This window comes from Lithobates pipiens, unplaced genomic scaffold, assembly GCF_037356315.1.
Source record: "Lithobates pipiens isolate NorthernLeopardFrog02 unplaced genomic scaffold, aLitPip1_a1.2 Scaffold_23, whole genome shotgun sequence".
Taxonomy (NCBI): Eukaryota; Metazoa; Chordata; class Amphibia; order Anura; family Ranidae; genus Lithobates; species Lithobates pipiens.
In genome coordinates this window covers 20,886,435-20,906,334 of record NW_027507785.1, presented here as the reverse complement: position 1 = coordinate 20,906,334, position 19,900 = coordinate 20,886,435, and the positions used below count along the sequence as shown (strand labels likewise).

The 19,900-nt window shown below is 48.9% G+C and overlaps 1 protein-coding gene across 1 annotated transcript; it reads right to left on the bottom strand.

Annotated features, from left to right (window-relative positions):
• Positions 1-14,348: 14,348 nt before the first annotated feature.
• Positions 14,349-16,777, bottom strand: LOC143927251 (heat shock 70 kDa protein-like). Its single transcript, XM_077451253.1, has one exon. The coding sequence runs from the start codon at positions 16,598-16,600 to the stop codon at positions 14,669-14,671; it is 1,932 nt and encodes a 643-aa protein (XP_077307379.1). The 5' UTR covers positions 16,601-16,777; the 3' UTR covers positions 14,349-14,668.
• Between the last annotated feature and the right edge of the window lie 3,123 nt (positions 16,778-19,900).

Here is a 19,900-nt window from a genome sequence, read left to right as displayed (position 1 = left end):
GACATCAGCCAGTGGCACAGGGGAGGGGGAAACCTGGCAAAGGTGTGGAGGAAGAGAGGAGGCCGGGAGAGAGGACATAGGCCTGGGGGGTGCATTAACAAGCTGGATAGGAGGGGCAGCACCATATAGAGGAACTGATCCCCTACCTTGATCCCCAGCTGCTGAATGCCTGCAGGAGGGAGAGGAGAAGTGGGAATTTAGCGCTTGAAAGAGTGAGGAGATTGGTTACTCTATATGCCACTGCCTCTCCTATCCAGGCCCCCTGGAGCATATTGAGAGGGGGGATTTGCAACTCCTGTAGGTACGCTCCTAGAATTATAAAAATTACACAATTCCCCCATCCGCACATTCATAGTGAATGGGGGATCCCTCACCCTTTTTTATTGTGTTCTGATGGCAGGGAGACTTTACCGCCATCAGAACACAGTGATCAGTGTTGCCGGCTGTAGCCAGCAGCACTGATTCTTCAGAGAACCCGGCTGGTTATGAAACCCAAGAAAAAAGGCTGGTTATGTACCCCATACCTATTCACATGGGGAGGTAGGATCTGGGGGCCCCCCCTCATTAAGGGGGCTTCCAGATTCCGATAAGCCCCCTGCCCGCAGACCCCAACAACCATCGGCTAGGGATCGGAAAGAGGCCCTTGTCTCCCTCAACATGGGAACAAGGTGCTTTGGGGTGGGGGGTACAGAGCCGTCCCCAGCCCCAAAGCACCCATACCTCCCATGTTGAGGGTATGTGGCCTGGTATTGTTCAGGAGGAGGGGCACTCGCTCTTCCCTCCACTTTAAGGTAAGGGTCTGGTATGGGAGTTAGAGGGAACCCCACATCGTTTTTATTTTCAGTCAGTTTAAGTTTGGTGTTGCGTTCCCCTTAAAATTCCTACCAGACTAAAAGGCCTGTCATGGACTTAAGGGGGTACCCCGCGTTTTTTTAAATCTTTTTTTGGCGTGGGTTTTCCTGTCAAGATCCATGCCCAAAGAGTTTAGTATCGATTTTTTTTTTTTTTTTGGTATGTGGATTTAAACCAGTGTGCATTTTAAAGAGGAAGTAAACCCTGGGCAGACAGGTGCTGTCAGGTCTCATTCTATTGCGTATCAAGCAGAGCTCTCTGCTGCCCTCTGGTGTCATTGTGCAGTCATTGTGATTCGCACACGGACTGATCAGCAATGTTAAGTACACTACGACGAGGATCCAAGAGGGAAGGAGTTTGTTCATATCTCAGCATAACATTTTCAACTTTTGATGTTGGGTTCCCCTTAAAAGTCACACCAGACCAAAAGGCCTGTTATGGACTTAAGAGGGTACCCTGCGTTTTTTTTAAATATTTTTTTTTAATCATTTTTTGGCATGGGGTTTCCTGTCAAGATCCATGCCCAAAGAGTTTAGTATCGATTTTTTATTTTATTTTGGTATGGGGATTTAAACCATTGTGCATATGTGAGGTTAAGATTTGTCATCACATTGTGTGTGTGCTACTGGCATCAGCACACGTGTGCAGTGCAGGTGTTATGCCTTCTACACTGTACACAAAGAAAAGTAAACTTTTTCATTCACTTACATTTACCAATACAAAAAACAACACAATTTTGTTTTTGGAATGAATAAAATTTATCGAACAAGTGGCTCATAAACTGTAGTATAAAATAAATCAAATATATTTAAAAAAAAAAAACAATAAACCACCCTCCCTCCTTCCCCCATGGGAAAATCAAGTTTTTACATACATTATTTGTAACCAAAAATACAATAAAACAAAACAAGAAAACAACATAAATATATATATATATAAAATTAAAGTTAAAGAGGAAGTAAACCCTGATGTGTTTACTTCGTTTCCCTGCAAAGGTAAAGCATAATGGGCTACTATGCATCGCATATTAGTCCATTATGTGTCACTTACCTGACACAGGAGCCAGCGATGTCACCGATGTCCCCTGTAGTACGGAGCACCCAATAAACCACCCTCCCTCCTTCCCCCCATGGAAAATCAAGTTTTTACATATATTACTTGTAACCAACAATACAAGAAAACAAAACAAGAAAACAACAGGGGGGCGCTGTCTCTGGTGGCAGGTGTGGAACTATGGTCTGTTTGGGCGTTTAATTTACTCTCTCTCGGAGTCAGGTCAGTGGCAGTGGCCCTCTCGCTGTGCCCTCTGGGAGAGGGTATTTAAGATGCGGACGTCACATGGTTCAGGGTTCTGGTCCAGTATGCTGTGCTGATTACATGGTCCTGGTCCTCCTGACCAGGATCCAGGAAAGCTATGGCCTGGGATGCGGATCCACCCGACTTTAACCACTTAACAACCAGCCCATAGCTGAATGACGGCTACAGGGCGGTTGCTTAACTCTGGGAGGGCGTCATATGACGTCCTCCCAGAATTCCGCTCTCGTGCGCCCCCTGGGGCGCGCACTCAAGAACATCCGTGAGCATCACTCGAGAGCATCACGGATTACGGTCCGTCAAATGACGGAGCGATTACTTGTAAACAAACCGGTGTCATGTTATGACGCCGGTTCCTCCCCTCGATCGGTACAGTGAGAGGGGAGAGATCAGTGTCAGCAGTGCTGTGGGCTGGATCTGCAGTGCCCACAGCGCTGCTCACTGACAATTAACCCCTCAATTCCCTGCCAATACTCTGCAATACCCAGCAATGTCCTGCCAATACTCTGCAATACCCTGCCAATACTCTGCAATACCCAGCAATACCCTGCCAATACTCTGTAATACCCAGCAATGCCCTGCCAATACTCTGCAATACTCTGCAATGCCCTGCCAATACTCTGCAATACCCAGCAATACCCTGCCAATACTCTGTAATACCCAGCAATGCCCTGCCAATACTCTGCAATACTCTGCAATGCCCTGCCAAAACTCTGAAATAACCAGTAATGCCCTGCCAATACTCTGCAATACCCAGCAATGCCCTGACAATACTCTGCAATACCCAGCAATGCCCTGCCAATACTCTTCAATACTCTGCAATACCCAGTAATGCCCTGCCAATACTCTGCAATACCCAGCAATGCCCTACCAATACTCTGCAATACCCAGTAATGCCCTGTCAATACTCTGCAATACCCAGTAATGCCCTGCCAATACTCTGCAAAACCCAGCAATGCCCTGCCAATACTCTGCAATACTCTGCAATGCCCTGGCAATACTCTGCAATACCCAGCAATGCCCTGCCAATATTCTGCAATACCCAGCAATGCCCTGCCAATTCTTTGCAATACCCAGCAATGCCCTGCCAATACTCTGCGATGCCCTGCCCATACTCTGCAATACCCAGCAATGCCCTGCCAATACTCTGCAATACCCAGCAATGCCCTGCCAATACTCTGCAATACCCAGTAATGCCCTGCCAATACTCTGCAATGCCCTGGCAATACTCTGCAATACCCAGCAATAATCTGCAATACCCAGCAATACTCTGCAATAGCCTGCAATACCTTGCCAATACTCTGCCATAAATTGCCATACCCAGCCATACTCTGTGATACCCTGCAATACCCAGCCATACTCAGTGATACTCTGCAATACCCAGCCATACCCGGTTATACACTGCAATACCCAGCCATACTCTGTGATACCCTGCAATACCCAGCCATACTCAGTGATACTCTGCAATACCCAGCCATACCCAGTGATACACTGCAATACCCAGCCATACTCTGTGATACCCTGCAATACCCAGCCATACTCAGTGATACTCTGCAATACCCAGCCATACCCGGTTATACACTGCAATACCCAGCCATACTCTGTGATACCCTGCAATACCCAGCCATACTCAGTGATTCTCTGCAATACCCAGCCATACCCGGTGATACACTGCAATACCCAGCCATACTCGGCCATACTTTGTGATACCCTGCAATACCCAGCCATACTCGGTGATACCCTGAAATACTCAGTGATACCCTGCAATACTTGGTGATACTCGGCCATGCTTGGCTGTACTCAGCCTCTGTATGCTGTATGTGGTCAGGCTGTGGAAGTTTCACACATGTGGTATCGCCGTACTCAGGAGGAGTAGGAGAATCTATTTTGGGGTGTCATTTTTGGTATGTATATGCTATGTGTTAGAAATATTGTATAAATGGACAACTTTGTGTTAAAAAAAAAAAGCATTTTAACCACTTCCCGCCCACCGCCCAACTAATATAAATAAAGTAAAATGAACAATAAAAAAAAATTGAAAGCGCCCCTGTCCCCATGTGCTCACATGCAGAAGCGAACGCATACGTAAGTCCCGCCCACATATGAAAACGGTGTTCAAACCACACAAGTGAGGTATCGCTGTGAACATTAGAGTGAGAGCAATAATTCTGGCCCTAGACCTCTTCTGTAACTCAAAACATGTAACCAGTAAAAAATTGAAAGCGTCACCTATGGGGATTTTTAAGTAGCGATGCTTGTCGCCATTCCATGAGCGTGTGCAATTTTGAAGGGTGACATGTTAGGTATCTATTTACTCAGCGTAACTTCATCTTTCACATTATGCAAAAACATTGGGCTAACTTTACTGTTTTTTTTTTTTTAAAGCACAAAACTGTTTATTTTTTTTCAGGAGCAGTGATTTTAATAATGACTAAAGTGAAACAATAAAAGTGTAATATTCCTTTAAATATCGTACCTGGGGGGTGTCTATAGTATGCCTGTGAAGGGGTGCATGTTTCCTGTGCTTAGAACTGTCCCTGCACAAAGTGACAATTCATTCATTGATAAAAAAAAAAAAAGCGTGGGGTTCCCCTAAATTCAATTCCCAGTCCCTTCAGGTCTGGTATGGATATTAAGGGGAACCCCGTGTCAAATTAAAAAAAAAATCATTTGAGGTGTATTTGTACTTTTCTGGCATGTTAGGGTCTCAAGTGTGATCAATTTTCAGATATTGGCACCATAGCTTGTGGACTCTATAACTTTCACAAAGACCAAATAATATCCACCAATTTGTACTTATTTTTACCAAAGATATGTAGTAGTATAAATTTTGGCCAAAATTTATGAAGAAAAATTACCAATCTGCTAAATTTTATAACAGAAACAAAGAGAAAAATTCATTTTTTTACAGAATTTTCTGTCTTTTTTCTTTTATAGCACAAAAAATAAAAAACCCAGCGGTGATTAAATACCACCAAAAGAAAGCTCTATTTGTGTGACAATAAGGACAAAAATTTCATGCGGGTACAGTGTTGCATGACTGAGTAATTGTCATTCAAAATGTGAGAGCACCGAAAGCTAAAAATTGGTCTGGTTATTAAGGGTGTTTAAGTGCCCAGTGGTCAAGTGGTTAATGCCTCGGGGCTGGCTAGCCCAAGGCAAGGGAACTAAGGAAGGATTCCAAGGTGGATGGGTGCCCTCTCCAGTTCAGTAGAGACCAGTGGCGGAATTATCAGGGTCGCAACAGTCGCAGTTGCGACTGGGCCCTGGAATTCCATCACTGTGGGGGGCCCCAGCGTGGTTGCTATTCACAGGGCTGTGAGTGAAGAGCGTGTCTCATGTAAACAGCAGCACAGAGACACCGGCACTCGGGAGTGAAGTTTCATTTTCCCTTGTCCTCTCGCAAAACACACAGCTGATCCTGCTCCCCCTTCGGCCCCCCCTCCCCTCCTCTCCTCTCCTGTGTTCTCCGCGGGCATTCAGGTGTGAAGCTAACAAGCTCACATTTCCCGCGGAGAACACAGGAGAGGAGAGGAGGGGAGGGGGGGCCGAAGGGGGAGCAGGATCAGCTGTGTGTTTTGCGAGAGGACAAGGGAAAATGAAACTTCACTCCCGAGTGCCGGTGTCTGTGTGCTGCTGTTTACATGAGACACGCTCTTCACTCACAGCCGTGCTGACTCCTCTCCAGTGTGTGCAGAGACTCAGGAAGATCCCGCCGCCCATCAACATCATAGAGCTGCTGATCGCTGCCTCCCCCCAGGTGCGTGGGGGGGGGGGGTACAGAGATCTGCTGGGGGCCAAGGTGCACGGCGGAGTCCAGCAAGGTACAGAGAAACCTCTTTAAGGGGGGTGACTGTCTAGGGACCCTAAAGTAAGGGGGGCTCTCTGGGGACCCTAAATTAAGGGGGGTATCTGGGGATCCTGATGTCCATTACCACCGCCACCCCTCCTCCAGTACCACCACCACCACCGTGCTACCCACCTTCAGTACCACCGCCACCCCTCCTCCAGTACCACCACCACCACCGTGCTACCCACCTTCAGTACCACCGCCACCCCTCCTCCAGTACCACCACCACTGTGCCACCCACCTTCAGTACCACCGCCACCCACCTCCAGGACCACCGCCACCCCCTCTCCAGTACCACCACCATGCCACCCCCTCTCCAGTACCACCACCATGCCACCCACCTCCAGTACCACCGCCACCCCTCTCCAGGACCACCATGCCTCTCCAGTACCACCACCCACCCTCTAGTACCACCACCGCCACCCACCTCCAGTACCACCGCCACCCCTCTCCAGGACCACCATGCCTCTCCAGTACCACCACTCACCCTCTAGTACCACCACCGCCACCCACCTCCAGTACCACCGCCACCCCTCTCCAGGACCACCATGCCGCTCCAGTACCATCGCCACCCTCCTCCAGTACCACCACCACCCACCTCCAGTACCACCGCCACCCACCTCCAGTACTACCATCCCCCTCCAGTACCACCGCCACCCCTCTCCAGGACCGCCACCCCTCTCCAGTACCACCACCCCCCCTTCAGTACCACCACTGCCACCATCTCCAGTACCACCACCACCCACCTTCAGTACCACCACCACCCCTCTCCAGGACCACCATCCCCCTCCAGGACCACTATCCCCCTCCAGTACCACCACCGCCACCAACCTCCAGTACCACCGCCACCCCTCTCCAGGACCACCATCCCCCTCCAGTACCACCACCACCCCTCTCCGGGACCACTATCCCCCTCCAGTACCACCAACGCCACCCACCTCCAGTACCACCACCCCTCTCCAGGACCACCATCCCCCTCCAGGACCACCACCCCCTCCAGTACCACCACCGCCACCCACCTCCAGTACCACCACCAGCCCCCCTCCAGTACCACCATCCCCCTCCAGTACCACCACCGCCACCCACCTCCAGTACCACCACCCCTCTCCAGGACCACCACTGCACTGGTGACACAGGTTCCACTGGGGACACAGGTTGCACAGAAATGTTTTACTTTGTTGTACAGTGGAAAAAAATATAGTATCAAAATCATGCTTTTCGGGGGGGGGGGCCCTTCCTAATTTCTTGCACCGGGGCCCTGAGGTTTCTAGTTACGCCTCTGGTAGAGACTCATTGAACTTCGAGCATTCCAGGGGAGGAGTCTTTAGAAGAACACCACGTGCGGGTTGGTTTTCTTAACAAGAGCCTGGAAGGGCTGAAGTAACCGAAAGAATCCGGTCTTGTGGATATCGCCAAACAGGGTATAAGATCCTGGTATCCTACAAGTGTTCTACAGCTTAGTTTCCCTACATGTTCTGCAACAACATCTGTGACAAAGACTTTGTTCCTGCATAAACACCTGGTTGGCTGCTAGGCCTTGTGAGAGAGGGACTGTCCAATCTGAGTGATCATCCAGCTGCGAATGGCTATTCTCTGGATGCAGTCAAAGAAAGCAAGTTCTTTAATGTTTTTGGACTTTGACATTGAGAGTCCCTGAACTTTCCTTTCCAACCCTCTGATCCCAAGTTGAAAGACTGTGCGATGGTTTGAGTTTTTGCAAATAAAATTCAAGTGGATCTATTGTCAGTCTCAAGTTACTGGGCCATTTACCACGGGACATCCCCTAGACCCAAGATCCACTCGCCCACCAAAAAAAAAAAAATGATACGCTCATATGCACGCTTCAAAAGTGGTATTTTTCATCCAATTTTCGTATTGTGTGTATGAAGCGTAACTGTTTTTCCTTAAAAAAAAAAAAAAACAGTCCTCAATAAACATAAATACAGTAATTCTCTGAATAATCAGCATTCATTCCATTGTGCTTTCATGCAAATGTGAACATCATGTTCTGATCTTTATTGGGGAATCTTATTTTGTATATAGAGTGTTTATGTGGTGAGTTTACACTTTTCATTGAACAGAGTTTGGATAACACAGGGTTAAACGGAAAGGTCATAAATGAACTGCACATTATCTGGACAGAATGCTTGGGGAGATAGTGATGTGTTCCTGCTTAGGAGATGTATGTTAGCTTGGGGGGGCTGCAAACTCTGCAGGTCTCCAACACACACTCGCTGCTATTCCAACCCTTCACATTTTTCCACATAAACTTCCCTCCTGGCATTAAACTTTGCCAGGTATTGTGCTCAGCTTACCACCCCAAACTGTTGTTCCTCCCTCAGCTCACCTCTTTCCCTGCATGTCCTGTGAGCAGAATAGCTGTGCTCCTCCTCTGGGTTCTCTCATCATATGGCACTGAAGATGGAGGAGGGGGGGGATTCAGCGGGACACACAGAGCAAGTATGCAGGAGACTGGGGGGGGGGGGGGAGATGAGGAGACATAAAATCAGGAGGGGCCGGCGGGGAGGAGCGCATTACACGAGAGGTCTGACTAAATACAATTTCTTAGCAGCAGGGACCTGATCTACCCGTCAGCTAGCTGTGATTGACAGGTAGATTGAAGCGGAAGCTGTCATGGGGCCCCCTACTGGCAATGCCTGAATGGTCAGGTGAGCGGCACTTACTATTGGGAGCTGTGTCGGCGGCTGGTGGTGCAGCACCTGCCACACAGCTCACATACTTCAAAGTCTTGCAGGGCACAGCTGCTAACGGGAACTGAGTTCCTGTTGTGGAAAAAGTACAGGAACTCCGTTCCCATGTGTTCCCGCAGGACTTGAGCCCTGTGTATATATATATATATATATATATATATCAACAACAATATATATATATATATATATATATATATATATATATATATATCAACAACAATATATATATATATATATATATATATATATATATATATAGATAGATAGATAGAGATATATATATATATATATATATATATATATATATATATATATATATATATATATATATATATATATATATATATATATATACAGTATCTCACAAAAGTGAGTACACCCCTCACATTTTTGTAAATATTTTATTATCTTTTCATGTGACAAGAAATGACACTTTGCTACAACGTAAAGTAGTGAGTGTACAGCTTGTACAACACTGTAAAAGCTGAACCTGAGAGTTCAAAAGCAGCTATTCAGTTACCTTTTAACCAGGGCCAGAAGGGAGAAGAGAAGATACCGGCTTATTCCCCGCACGTTTGCAAATTGGTTGCAAGCGTTTGCGATCCTTGCGAGTGTAATCGGGGAAAAGGCACAGAGCACTGTTCAGCTTTATTTTGCTATCTAGAGGCCATTAGCGAGGCGCACAGGGTGTATGGGGGTTTGGCGTGGCTCCGGTATGATGAACAATTTCACCAATGGAAGGCCGTTCATCTGGCTATTAGATGGGACCACAAAGATGTTAGTCTTTGGATGAAGTTGATGACTTCTTCCAGGGCTACGGGTCAGTTTTTTCCAGGAGGGGTCAACGGCGCCTCCTCAGCAGGATCGCCGGCCCCAAAAAAGAAAGGGCTCTGCTGGTAGTTCAATGAGGGAACGTGCAGGTTCGGGAACTCATGTCGTTACAAGCACGAATGTTTACGGGTGCAGTGGCGCAAACCCCTTCTCACATTGTTTCAGACAAGGAAAGAGTCGCTGGAAAAAGGGATGACGCTGGTGAACCTGGAAAGGATGCTGCCTTTCCTAAGTAGATATCTCGATCAGGCAGCGGCTGGTTTGTTAGAAGCGGGTTTTGGGAGGGGTTTAGGATTCCGAATACGTTGAGGGAGGTTCCTCTGGTATTGGATAATTTGAGGTCGGCATTACTCCATCAGAAGGTGGTGTCGGACAAATTGGTTAATGAGGTGGCTCTTGGCCGGATGGCCGGTCCATTTTTGGTCCCGCTGGTTTCAGACTTGGTGGTTTCCCCGTTGGGAGTGGTTCCCAAGAAAGAACCAGGGCAGTACAGGATGATGCACCACCTGTCCTACCCAAAGGGCGGCTCCGTAAATGACAGTATTGACCCAAAGGCTTGTGTGGTTACCTATAAGTCCTTTGATGTAGCTGTCTCGTGGGTTGCGAAAATATGGCAAAGGGGCCCTTATGGAAAAAACGGATGTGGAAGCGGCGTTCAGGTTATTGCCAGTTCACCCACAGAGTATGCATTCGTTAGGTTGTTGCTGGCAGGGATCTTACTTTGTAGATCGCTGTCTGCCTATGGGATGTTCAATCTCTTGTGCCCTGTTTGAGGCATTTCGTTTGTTCTTTGAGTGGGCAGTGAGGGAAATGGCTAGGGTCACTCCATCATCCATTACCTGGATGACTTCCTTTGCGTGGGGCCTCCAGGATCCCGCGGCTGTGGGATCTTGCTGGGGACCATACAGCATCTGGCAGATAGGTTTGGGATTCCTTTGACAGGGGAGAAGATGGAGGGACCGACTTCAGAATTAGTGTTTTTGGGAATCACTATTGATTCAATGGCAATGGAGTGTAGGTTGCTGGAGGACAAGGTAGTGGCGCTACGACAGGAAGTCGGGGTAGCGCATAGCAAGAGGAAGCTGTGGTTAAAAGAACTGCAATCGCTCCTGGGCAAACTGAACTTTGCCTGCAGGATTATTCCCATGGGTTGCATATTTTGCAGTAGATTGGCGGCGGCCACCTCAGGGGTGAGGGTGCCCAATCACTTCATTAGATTGTCCAGGGATTTACGTAATGATTTGAGAGTGTGGTACGCTTTCCTGGAGGAGTTTAATGGACGATCGTTGTTGCAGGAGGAGCCAGTCAGCAACGCTGATTTGGTACTGTTCACTGATGCGGCAGGTTCGGGAGGATATGGCACTTATTGCCAAGGGAATTGGAGTACAGAGCCCTGGCCGGAGTCTTGGAGGGAGGCGAGGTTCCTGAAGACTTTGGCCTTACTGGAGCTCTTTCCCTTAGTCCTGGCAGTGGAATTGTGGGGTGACAAGCTCAGGAACAGGAAGGTGAGATTCAATTGCGACAATATGGGGGTGGTGGGGGCCATCAATAACATTTCACCTTCATCTCCCCCGGTGGTTAGATTATTGAGACAGTTGGTGCTCAGTTGCTTGAGGATAAATGCGTTTATTTATGCAGTCCTTATCCTTGGAGTGGATAGTATAAGTAGGACAGTGGATAGTGTCAGTAGGGCAGTAATCGGTGTCAGTAGAGCAGTGGATGGTGTCAGTAGGGCAGTGGATGGTATCAGTAGGGCAGTGGATGGTGTCAGTAGGGCAGTGGATGATGTCAGTAGAGCAGTGGATGTGTCAGTAGGGCAGTGGATGGTGTCAGTAGGGCAGTGGATGGTGTCAGTAGGGCAGTGGATGGTGTCAGTAGAGCAGTGGATGTGTCAGTAGGGCAGTGGATGGTGTCAGTAGGGCAGAGGACGGTGTCAGTAGAGCAGTGGATGATGTCAGTAGAGCAGTGGATGGTGTCAGTAGGGCAGTGGATGGTGTCAGTAGGGCAGTGGATGGTGTCAGTAGGGCAGAGGACGGTGTCAGCAGAGCAGTGGATGGTGTCAGTAGGGCAGTGGATGGTGTCAGTAGGGCAGTGGACGGTGTCATTAGAGCAGTGGATGGTGTCAGTAGGGCAGTGGACAGTGTCAGTAGAGCAGTGGATGATGTCAGTAGGGCAGTGGACGGTGTCAGTAGAGCAGTGGATGGTGTCAGTAGAGCAGTGGATGGATGGTGTAAGTAGAGCAGTGGATGGTGTCAGTAGGGCAGAGGGTGGTGTCAGTAGAGTGGATGATGTTAGTAGGGAAGTGGACAGTGTCAGTAATGCAGAGGATGGTGTCAGTAGGGCAGTGGATGACATCAGTAGGACAGTGGATGGTGTCAGCGGAGCAGTGGACAGTGTCAGTAGAGTAGTGGGCAGTGTCATTAGGGCAGAGGACGGTGTCAGTAGAGCAGTGGATGATGTTAGTAGAGCAGTGGACGGTGTCAGTAGGGCTGTGGATGATGTCAGTAGGGCAGTGGATAGTGTCAGTAGAGCCGTGGATGATGTCAATAGAGCAGTGGACATGTCAGTAGAGCAGTGGATGATGTCAGTAGAGCAGTGGATGATGTCAGTAGGGCAGTGGATGATGTTAGTAGGGCAGTGGATGATGTCAGTAGAGCAGTGGATGGTGTCAGTAGAGCCCTGGATGGTGTCAGTAGAGCAGTGGACGGTGTCAGTAGGGCAGTGGACGGTGTCAGTAGAGCTGTGAAAGATGTCAATAGAGCAGTGGACGATGTCAGTAGAGCAGTGGATGATGTCAGTAGGGCAGTGGATGGTGTCAGTAGAGCCGTAGATGATGTCAGTAGAGGAGTGGACGGTGTCAGTAGAGCAGTGGATGTGTCAGTAGGGCAGTGGATGATGTCAATAGAGCAGTGGACGGTGTCAGTAGAGCAGTGGATGCTTTGTCAGTAGAGCAGTGGATGGTGTCAGTAGGGCAGAGCGTGGTGTCAGCAGAGTGGATGATGTCAGTAGGGCAGAGCGTGGTGTCAGCGGAGTGGATGATGTCAGTAGGGCAGTGGACAGTATCAGTAATGCAGAGGATGGTGTCAGAAGGGCAGTGGATGACGTCAGTAGGACAGTGGATGGTGTCAATGGAGCAGTGGACAGTGCCAGTAGAGTAGTGGATGTGTCAGTAGAGTAGTGGGCAGTGTCAGTAGGGCAGAGGACGGTGTCAGTAGAGCAGTGGATGATGTCAGTAGAGCAGTGGATGGTGTCAGTAGGGCAGTGGACGCAGTCATGCAACACTGTATCCATATGAAGTGTTAATAATTTTTTTTTCACATAAATAGAGCTTTATTTTAGTTGTATTTAGTCACCGCTGGGTTTTTATTGTTTGCTAAACAAACAAAAAAGTCAGAAAATTAATAAAAACAGGTAATTTTTCTAATTCACGGATGAACACTGATTGCCACCACTGGTTTCTCAGCACTGTGGGCACTGATTGGCACACTGGTGGGCACTGTTGGGACTGCACTGATAATCTGGACACTAATAATGAGTGCCCTGATTATCAGTGGCAATGTCCCTTTCACACAAGCCAGTTATCAGCTCTCTTCTCCTCTCATTAAGAAAGGAATGCACATAACCAACTTGTGTTTAGAAGCTGATCCCGTGGTAAAGGGCTGCTGTGATTGGCCCTTTACCCCGATCTGTGATCAACTGTGTCCAAAGGGGCATGTGTCTGAAGGGGCGTGATCATGGGAGGATGTCCGTGAATGATCCCTCCCTGGCTGTAGCCGTCTTTCTGCTATAACACTGGCAGGAAGTGGTTAAACGCATCAAAAGCACACATTCGTACCATAGGCGCGTTGGTTCATGTTAGCGTCAGTGTTAGAATTTTTTGCAAGTGTGAACTTAGCCTTATTCTGTCTGAAGTACGATCAGTTCTTCCAAAATACAAGAATATTTATTTAATCGATCAAAAGAAATTGAAAAAATTCCAACACAGCCAATCATCTTGGTAAAATGAAATCAAGAGCTTAGTAACCGTGGCCATACACACCATACATTCCAATAGGAATAATCAATATATAGTCAACACCCCATTCTATCAATATGCTATGCATTGGGATGTGGGACTGTAGGTAATAGGTATAGGGTGCTACAAGCTATAGGTGTAGGGCAGTGGCCTATCCATTAGGGGTACACGGATGCCGCCTCCCCTATCCATGAGTCCAGCCCCTAATCTATATACAGGGCACTGGATGCATGGATTCCAATGGGAGGGTGTTTTTTTTTTTGAAGCATGTGATTAGAGCCAGAGGCTTTAATAGGCTTAAACAAAAGGGTGAGAGCCTCAAGCCCACCCAGTTGTGTGACAATAGCGAATGAATATTCGCTATTGTAACACTGATTCTCATCCCAGCCAATCAGGAAACAGGTCGTGAGAACAAAGAGAGAGGATTCTGGGAAGACCCAGAATATTAATGAATACAGCTACAATAACTTTTCTATCAGCCCCTGGTTCAGCTTTAGATTCCTGTTATTATATCTTTAACACATATTCTGTAGTATTTAATATTATGAAAGCTCTGCGTAAATTGTCAGCACTATATAAGTTCCTAAAATAAATAAAATTAACAAATATATACATAAATAAATCTAACACTTTAAGGGATCTTCATTGAGTTTCTCCACTGATTTAAATTGTAAATTTCAGAGACGCAATTATTTATAAAACATTATCTTTTTATTAAAATAAAAAAAGTACTTTAACAAAAGTATATAACAACCATCACAATCCTGTATACATATAACGTGCCATCATTTCATTTTTCACATCACAAATTAGCACCTGAATAAATAAATGAAATAGCTAAAATAATATTTTCATCCCAATGAGTCCTGCTCATTTACCCGAATCCCTGACAAGTCCTTTGTGAGTAATTGTAGTGATTTATATGTATTTTCCAGTTTTTACTCCCAATCTTCAGTGCTGCTCAGTCAGTCTCAAAGTTCATATACATTTCCTTGAAGTGTAAATGTGATACAGATTTTTTTATCCAACCTGCCAAAATTTGTTCAGTCCCAAAGTTCACATACAAATTCCTTTGGAGTAAGCACCATGCAGTCTTTAATCCACCTCTTCAATGGTAGGTCCGGGGTTGCAGCCCTGTCTGGCCTGAGTACTGCAGCTGGCTCCTGGCATCCCACCGCCTGCTGCCCCTTGGTACAATCTGGAGATGATAGGGTTACATACCCTCTCCAGCTCCTTCTGCTGGTGGAGGTACTCCTCTTTCTCAGCCAGCTGGTTCTTGTCCAGCCATGACAGGACCTCATTACACTTATCCACAATGGCCTTCTTATCTGATGCACTCATTTTGTCCTTGATATTGTCATCCTCCACTGTGCTCTTCAGATTGAAGACATAGGACTCCAGAGAGTTCTTAGCAGCAACCCTCTCCCTCTGAATTTCATCGTCCGCCTTGTACCTTTCTGCCTCCTGCACCATCTTCTCTATTTCCTCTTTGCTCAGTCTGCCCTTGTCATTGGTGATGGTGATTTTGTTCTGCTTTCCTGAGCTTTTGTCCAAAGCAGACACATTGAGGATTCCGTTGGCATCAATGTCAAAGGTTACTTCAATTTGTGGCACTCCACGTGGAGCTGGAGGAATGCCAGTCAGTTCAAACTTCCCCAGGAGGTTGTTGTCTTTTGTCATTGCTCTCTCACCCTCAAAGACCTGGATGAGGACACCTGGCTGGTTGTCAGAGTAGGTGCTGAAGATCTGTGTCTGCTTGGTGGGGATGGTGGTGTTGCGTTTGATGAGTACAGTCATCACCCCTCCGGCTGTTTCTAGACCAAGATAGAGCGGGGCCACATCCAGCAGGAGCAGATCCTGGACCTTCTCAGACTTGTCACCAGTCAGGATGGCAGCTTGTACAGCGGCTCCATAGGCGACAGCTTCATCAGGGTTGATGCTCTTGTTTAGCTCCTTCCCATTGAAGAAGTCTTGAAGGAGTTTCTGCACCTTGGGAATACGTGTAGAGCCTCCAACCAGAACAATGTCATTAATCTGAGACTTGTCCAGCTTGGCATCTCGCAGGGCCTTCTCAACTGGGTCAAGGGTTCCCCTGAAGAGATCTGAACAAAGTTCCTCAAAGCGAGCCCTGGTGATGGAAGTGTAGAAGTCAATGCCCTCATACAGAGAGTCAATCTCAATGCTGGCCTGGGTGCTGGAGGACAGGGTGCGTTTGGCTCTCTCGCAAGCTGTTCTGAGCCTCCTCAGAGCTCTCTTATTCTGGCTGATGTCTTTCTTGTGCTTGCGCTTAAATTCTTCCACAAAGTGGTTCACCATTCGGTTGTCAAAGTCTTCTCCACCCAGATGGGTGTCACCTGCAGTAGCTTTCACCTCAAAGACCCCTTCATCAATAGTGAGGATGGAGACGTCAAATGTGCCACCTCCCAGGTCAAAGATCAGGATGTTGCGTTCACCTTGGCTTCCTTTATCCAAGCCATAAGCAATGGCAGCAGCTGTGGGCTCATTAATGATTCTCAGTACATTTAAACCAGCGATGACCCCGGCATCTTTAGTGGCTTGGCGCTGGGAGTCATTGAAATAGGCTGGCACGGTGATCACAGCGTTTCTCACAGGATGACCCAGGTACGCCTCAGCTGTTTCCTTCATCTTCAACAAGACCATGGAGGAAATTTCCTCAGGAGTGAAGGTCTTCTCTTCTCCTTTGTACTCCACCTTCACTTTGGGCTTCCCACAGTCACTCACCACCTGGAATGGCCAGTGCTTCATGTCAGACTGCACCACGTGGTCATCAAACTTCCTGCCAATCAGTCTCTTAGCATCAAAGACTGTGTTCTGTGGGTTCATGGCCACCTGGTTCTTGGCTGCATCTCCGATCAGCCTCTCTGTGTCGGTGAAGGCCACATAGCTCGGGGTGGTGCGGTTGCCCTGGTCATTGGTGATGATCTCCACCTTGCCATGCTGGAAGACGCCAACGCAGGAATAGGTCGTGCCAAGATCAATGCCAATTGCAACGTCTTTGGGCGCCATCTTCTTGCTGGTGGATGTGTAGATCTCTATATTATATCTTCTTGGGGTCAGTAGATAAAGCTGGTTCTCCTCTGCTGTGTCAGAAGATACGTCTCCTCTGTGCTGTATCGAGAACGGAGTTGTGTTCTCCTCTATGAGCTGAGCTCTGTCTTCTCTCTGGGAGTTTTACTATCTGCCTCTCTCTGTGCAGCTCAGCTCTATTTATACTCGCTGGCTCAGCTGTGAGAAAGTTCCTGACCAATCACGCACAGTCCTTAGGAAGCAGCTGGGACCTTCCAGAGACTTCCTGGAAGCATCAGCCAATCAGCACTGACCTGAGACAACGTCATCAACTTTAGATGATTCCTGAATGTACAGGAACGTTGGGGGCAGATCTCTGCTGTCTGGACAGAGTTAACCCTTTCATGACTTGCAGCTCCTCGGTGGTCGGGATTAACCCTTTCCATTTATAACCGCTACCTGGGCCAGTCTGCCCATTGGATTGAGGATGATAGGCGGATGAGAAAGATAACTCAATATTCAAAGCCTTGCAGAGGGACTTCCAGAATCGAGAGGTGAACTGTACTCCTCGATCCGAAACTATATTGGCTGGTACCCCATGGAGCCTAATTATTTCCTTGATAAACACTTGTGCAGTTTCAGAGGCTTATCTTTCTCATCCGCCTATCATCCTCAATCCAATGGGCAGACTGAGAGGACGAACCAAACTCTCGAACAATATTTACGCTGTTTTTCCTCTTTTGCACAAGATGATTGGATCTCCCTGCTTCCAGTAGCTGAATTTGCGCATAATAATTCTCTCCATTCCGCCACCAAACAGACACCCTTTTTTGCCAATTATGGCTTCCACCCTTCATTTTTACCCAACTCCCTTCCTGAATGTTCAGTACCAGCGGTCCAGGAAAAGATGAACTTTTTCTCAACCAACAACAAACTTCTGCAAGAAACAATGACTAGAACTCAAGAGCACAACAAGGCAACCTTTGACAAGAAGAGACGAGGGGAGTTAGTACTGGTACCTGGTGATTTGGTGTGGCTATCCACGGTAAACTTGAAGATGGCGTGTTTTTAGGACCTTTCTCAGTCAAAAGGAAGATTAACGAAGTTGCTTTTGAACTAGAACTCCCAGACTCACTAAAGGTTCATCCGGTATTCCATGTATCCTTATTGAAACCTTTCACCCCCAATCCATTTCCTAACCGAAAAACCACTCCTCCTGATCCGATCTTGGTTGATGGTGAAGAAGAATTTGAAATAGAAGCCATCCTAAAATCCAGAAGAAGAGGAAACCAGAACCAGTTCTTAATCAAATGGAAAGGATATGGCCCTGAAGAGAACTCCTGGGAGCCCGAGGACAACATTCATGCGAAAGACTTGATTCAATCCTTTAAAAGGGCCCATCGGGGGGCGTGTCCGGAAGTTGAGACGAATGGACGCTTAGGCTGTTCGCTCTCCAACCAGCCTAGCTACAACGGCGCCTTGAGGGACAATCCGCCGCCATCCGATGGGTAGATCGAGGGCTACCCGATCTGCCTCCTCCAGGGGACCCTCCGTGGCCCCTCCGGGTCCTGTGGCAGGCCTTCGGGCGTTTTTTTCCTCCACGGATCTCCCGGCCGACGGGCCTCTCAAGATGGCGCCGGCCGCAACTGCGGAGACATCCCGGGCCTCATCCCCGGCACCAGGCATGCAGATTACCCGCCCTACGGGTCCCGAGGAAGCCAGGACGCCACCCGGTTCCAGCGGTACTGTCCGGCCATCGGGGGGGTGAGTGCACGTTCGCCCCCGGCCCCGTCCCGTGCCGCGGGACTAGGCCTGAAGCCTGCCACGCCACCATCGGAGCCCAGCAAGCGCATGTCCGGCCCCCCGCAGGCCTCGGGGCAAGGTACAGCCGCCAGGGACCAGGTACCATATCGATGGGGCCAGGAGCCCCCCACACACTCTGCTGTGAGCCGAGACCTGGACAATGGGGGTGGATGGGGGGACGCAGGAGGCTGCATGGAACCTGGAAGGCCCCAGACTTACTCGGGCAGCAGCTCCCCTCCCCCCCCGACCGGCACACAATGCTCACTGGCACTACCCCGTCTGCTCAGGGCGCTGTCAGACCCCCTCCTCTCTACAAGCTCAGTGGGGCCCCCCCATCCCTGGATGACAATGATTTTCCTGCCCTCCCTCCACCAGGGGAACCGCTGTCCCACTCACATCAGGGGCGTGGGGGAGTGGGGGGGCCCCGCTTAAGTCCGGAGACACGATCACCTCCACCCAAGACTCAGAGGATGGCCTCGTCATGGGCCCTCGGCCCGCAACGTCCCCGCAGGGGCTCCCTGACCCCCACTGACTGTGCCACGGGGCGTGGGGAGGAGGACCGGAGCTGTCCGGCCCCCTTGCCTGTCTGGGAGGGGGTGTGGGGTCTACAGGCCGAACCTGTCCCTTCTACGCGGGCGAGCGGGTCCGGGAGTCTCGGGCCTGCACCGCCACCTCATCAGCAACCAGCCGTAGGAGACGGGGGAGGCTCATCCCAGCCGCCCATACATCCGCATTGGCAACATTACCTGCAAGCAATCCCTACCAAAGAAGACTTTAAGCAATTGATAGAAGATGTCAAGTCTACCTGTAGAGCGGAAATACAAATGCTACACACCGGTCTCAGGCACCTGGCCGACCGGGTGGAGATGGCTGAGGAGGAGATTCAAGAGACCAAGATAGCGATTCACAAGACCCAAACGCAGGGGGCCGACCACCGTGTGCTCCTGAGAGATATGCAACGCCATGTGGAAGACTTAGATAACAGGGGGCGCAGGCACAACATAAGAGTGAGGGGGATACCGGAGGCGGAAGGCCCGGAAGATCTACAATTTATTCTGCAGGAAATATTTAATGAACTGCTTGGGGAACCCCCTACCAAATTTATTGAGATGGACAGAGCGCACCGGGCCTTGCGCCCCAAAAACGCAACATCTAGTCCCAGGGACGTTATTTGCAGACTCACCTCGTTCCACCTCAAGGAGGACATAATGAGACAGGCACGCCTGGCTCGGGAGGTGACCTTCCGGAACACGCCAGTTCAACTCTTTTCGGACCTCTCTTGGCTCACGCTACAGAAACGCAGAATTCTCCAGCCGCTCCTCCGCACCCTCCAAGAAGCCGCTATCCCTTATCGTTGGGGATTCCCATTCTCCCTCACGGCTAAACATCAAGGCAAGACGGCCTCCTTGCGGTTCCCTGAAGACCTCCACACCTTCTGTGAAGATCTGGGCGTCCGCCCGCCCCAGCTGCCGGATTGGGACCTAGTGGCTACTCAGA

Excerpts from the sequence above, each read along its gene's own strand:
- LOC143927251 (XM_077451253.1), bottom strand. The coding sequence starts at position 16,600 with ATGGCGCCCAAAGACGTTGCAATTGGCATTGATCTTGGCACGACCTAT.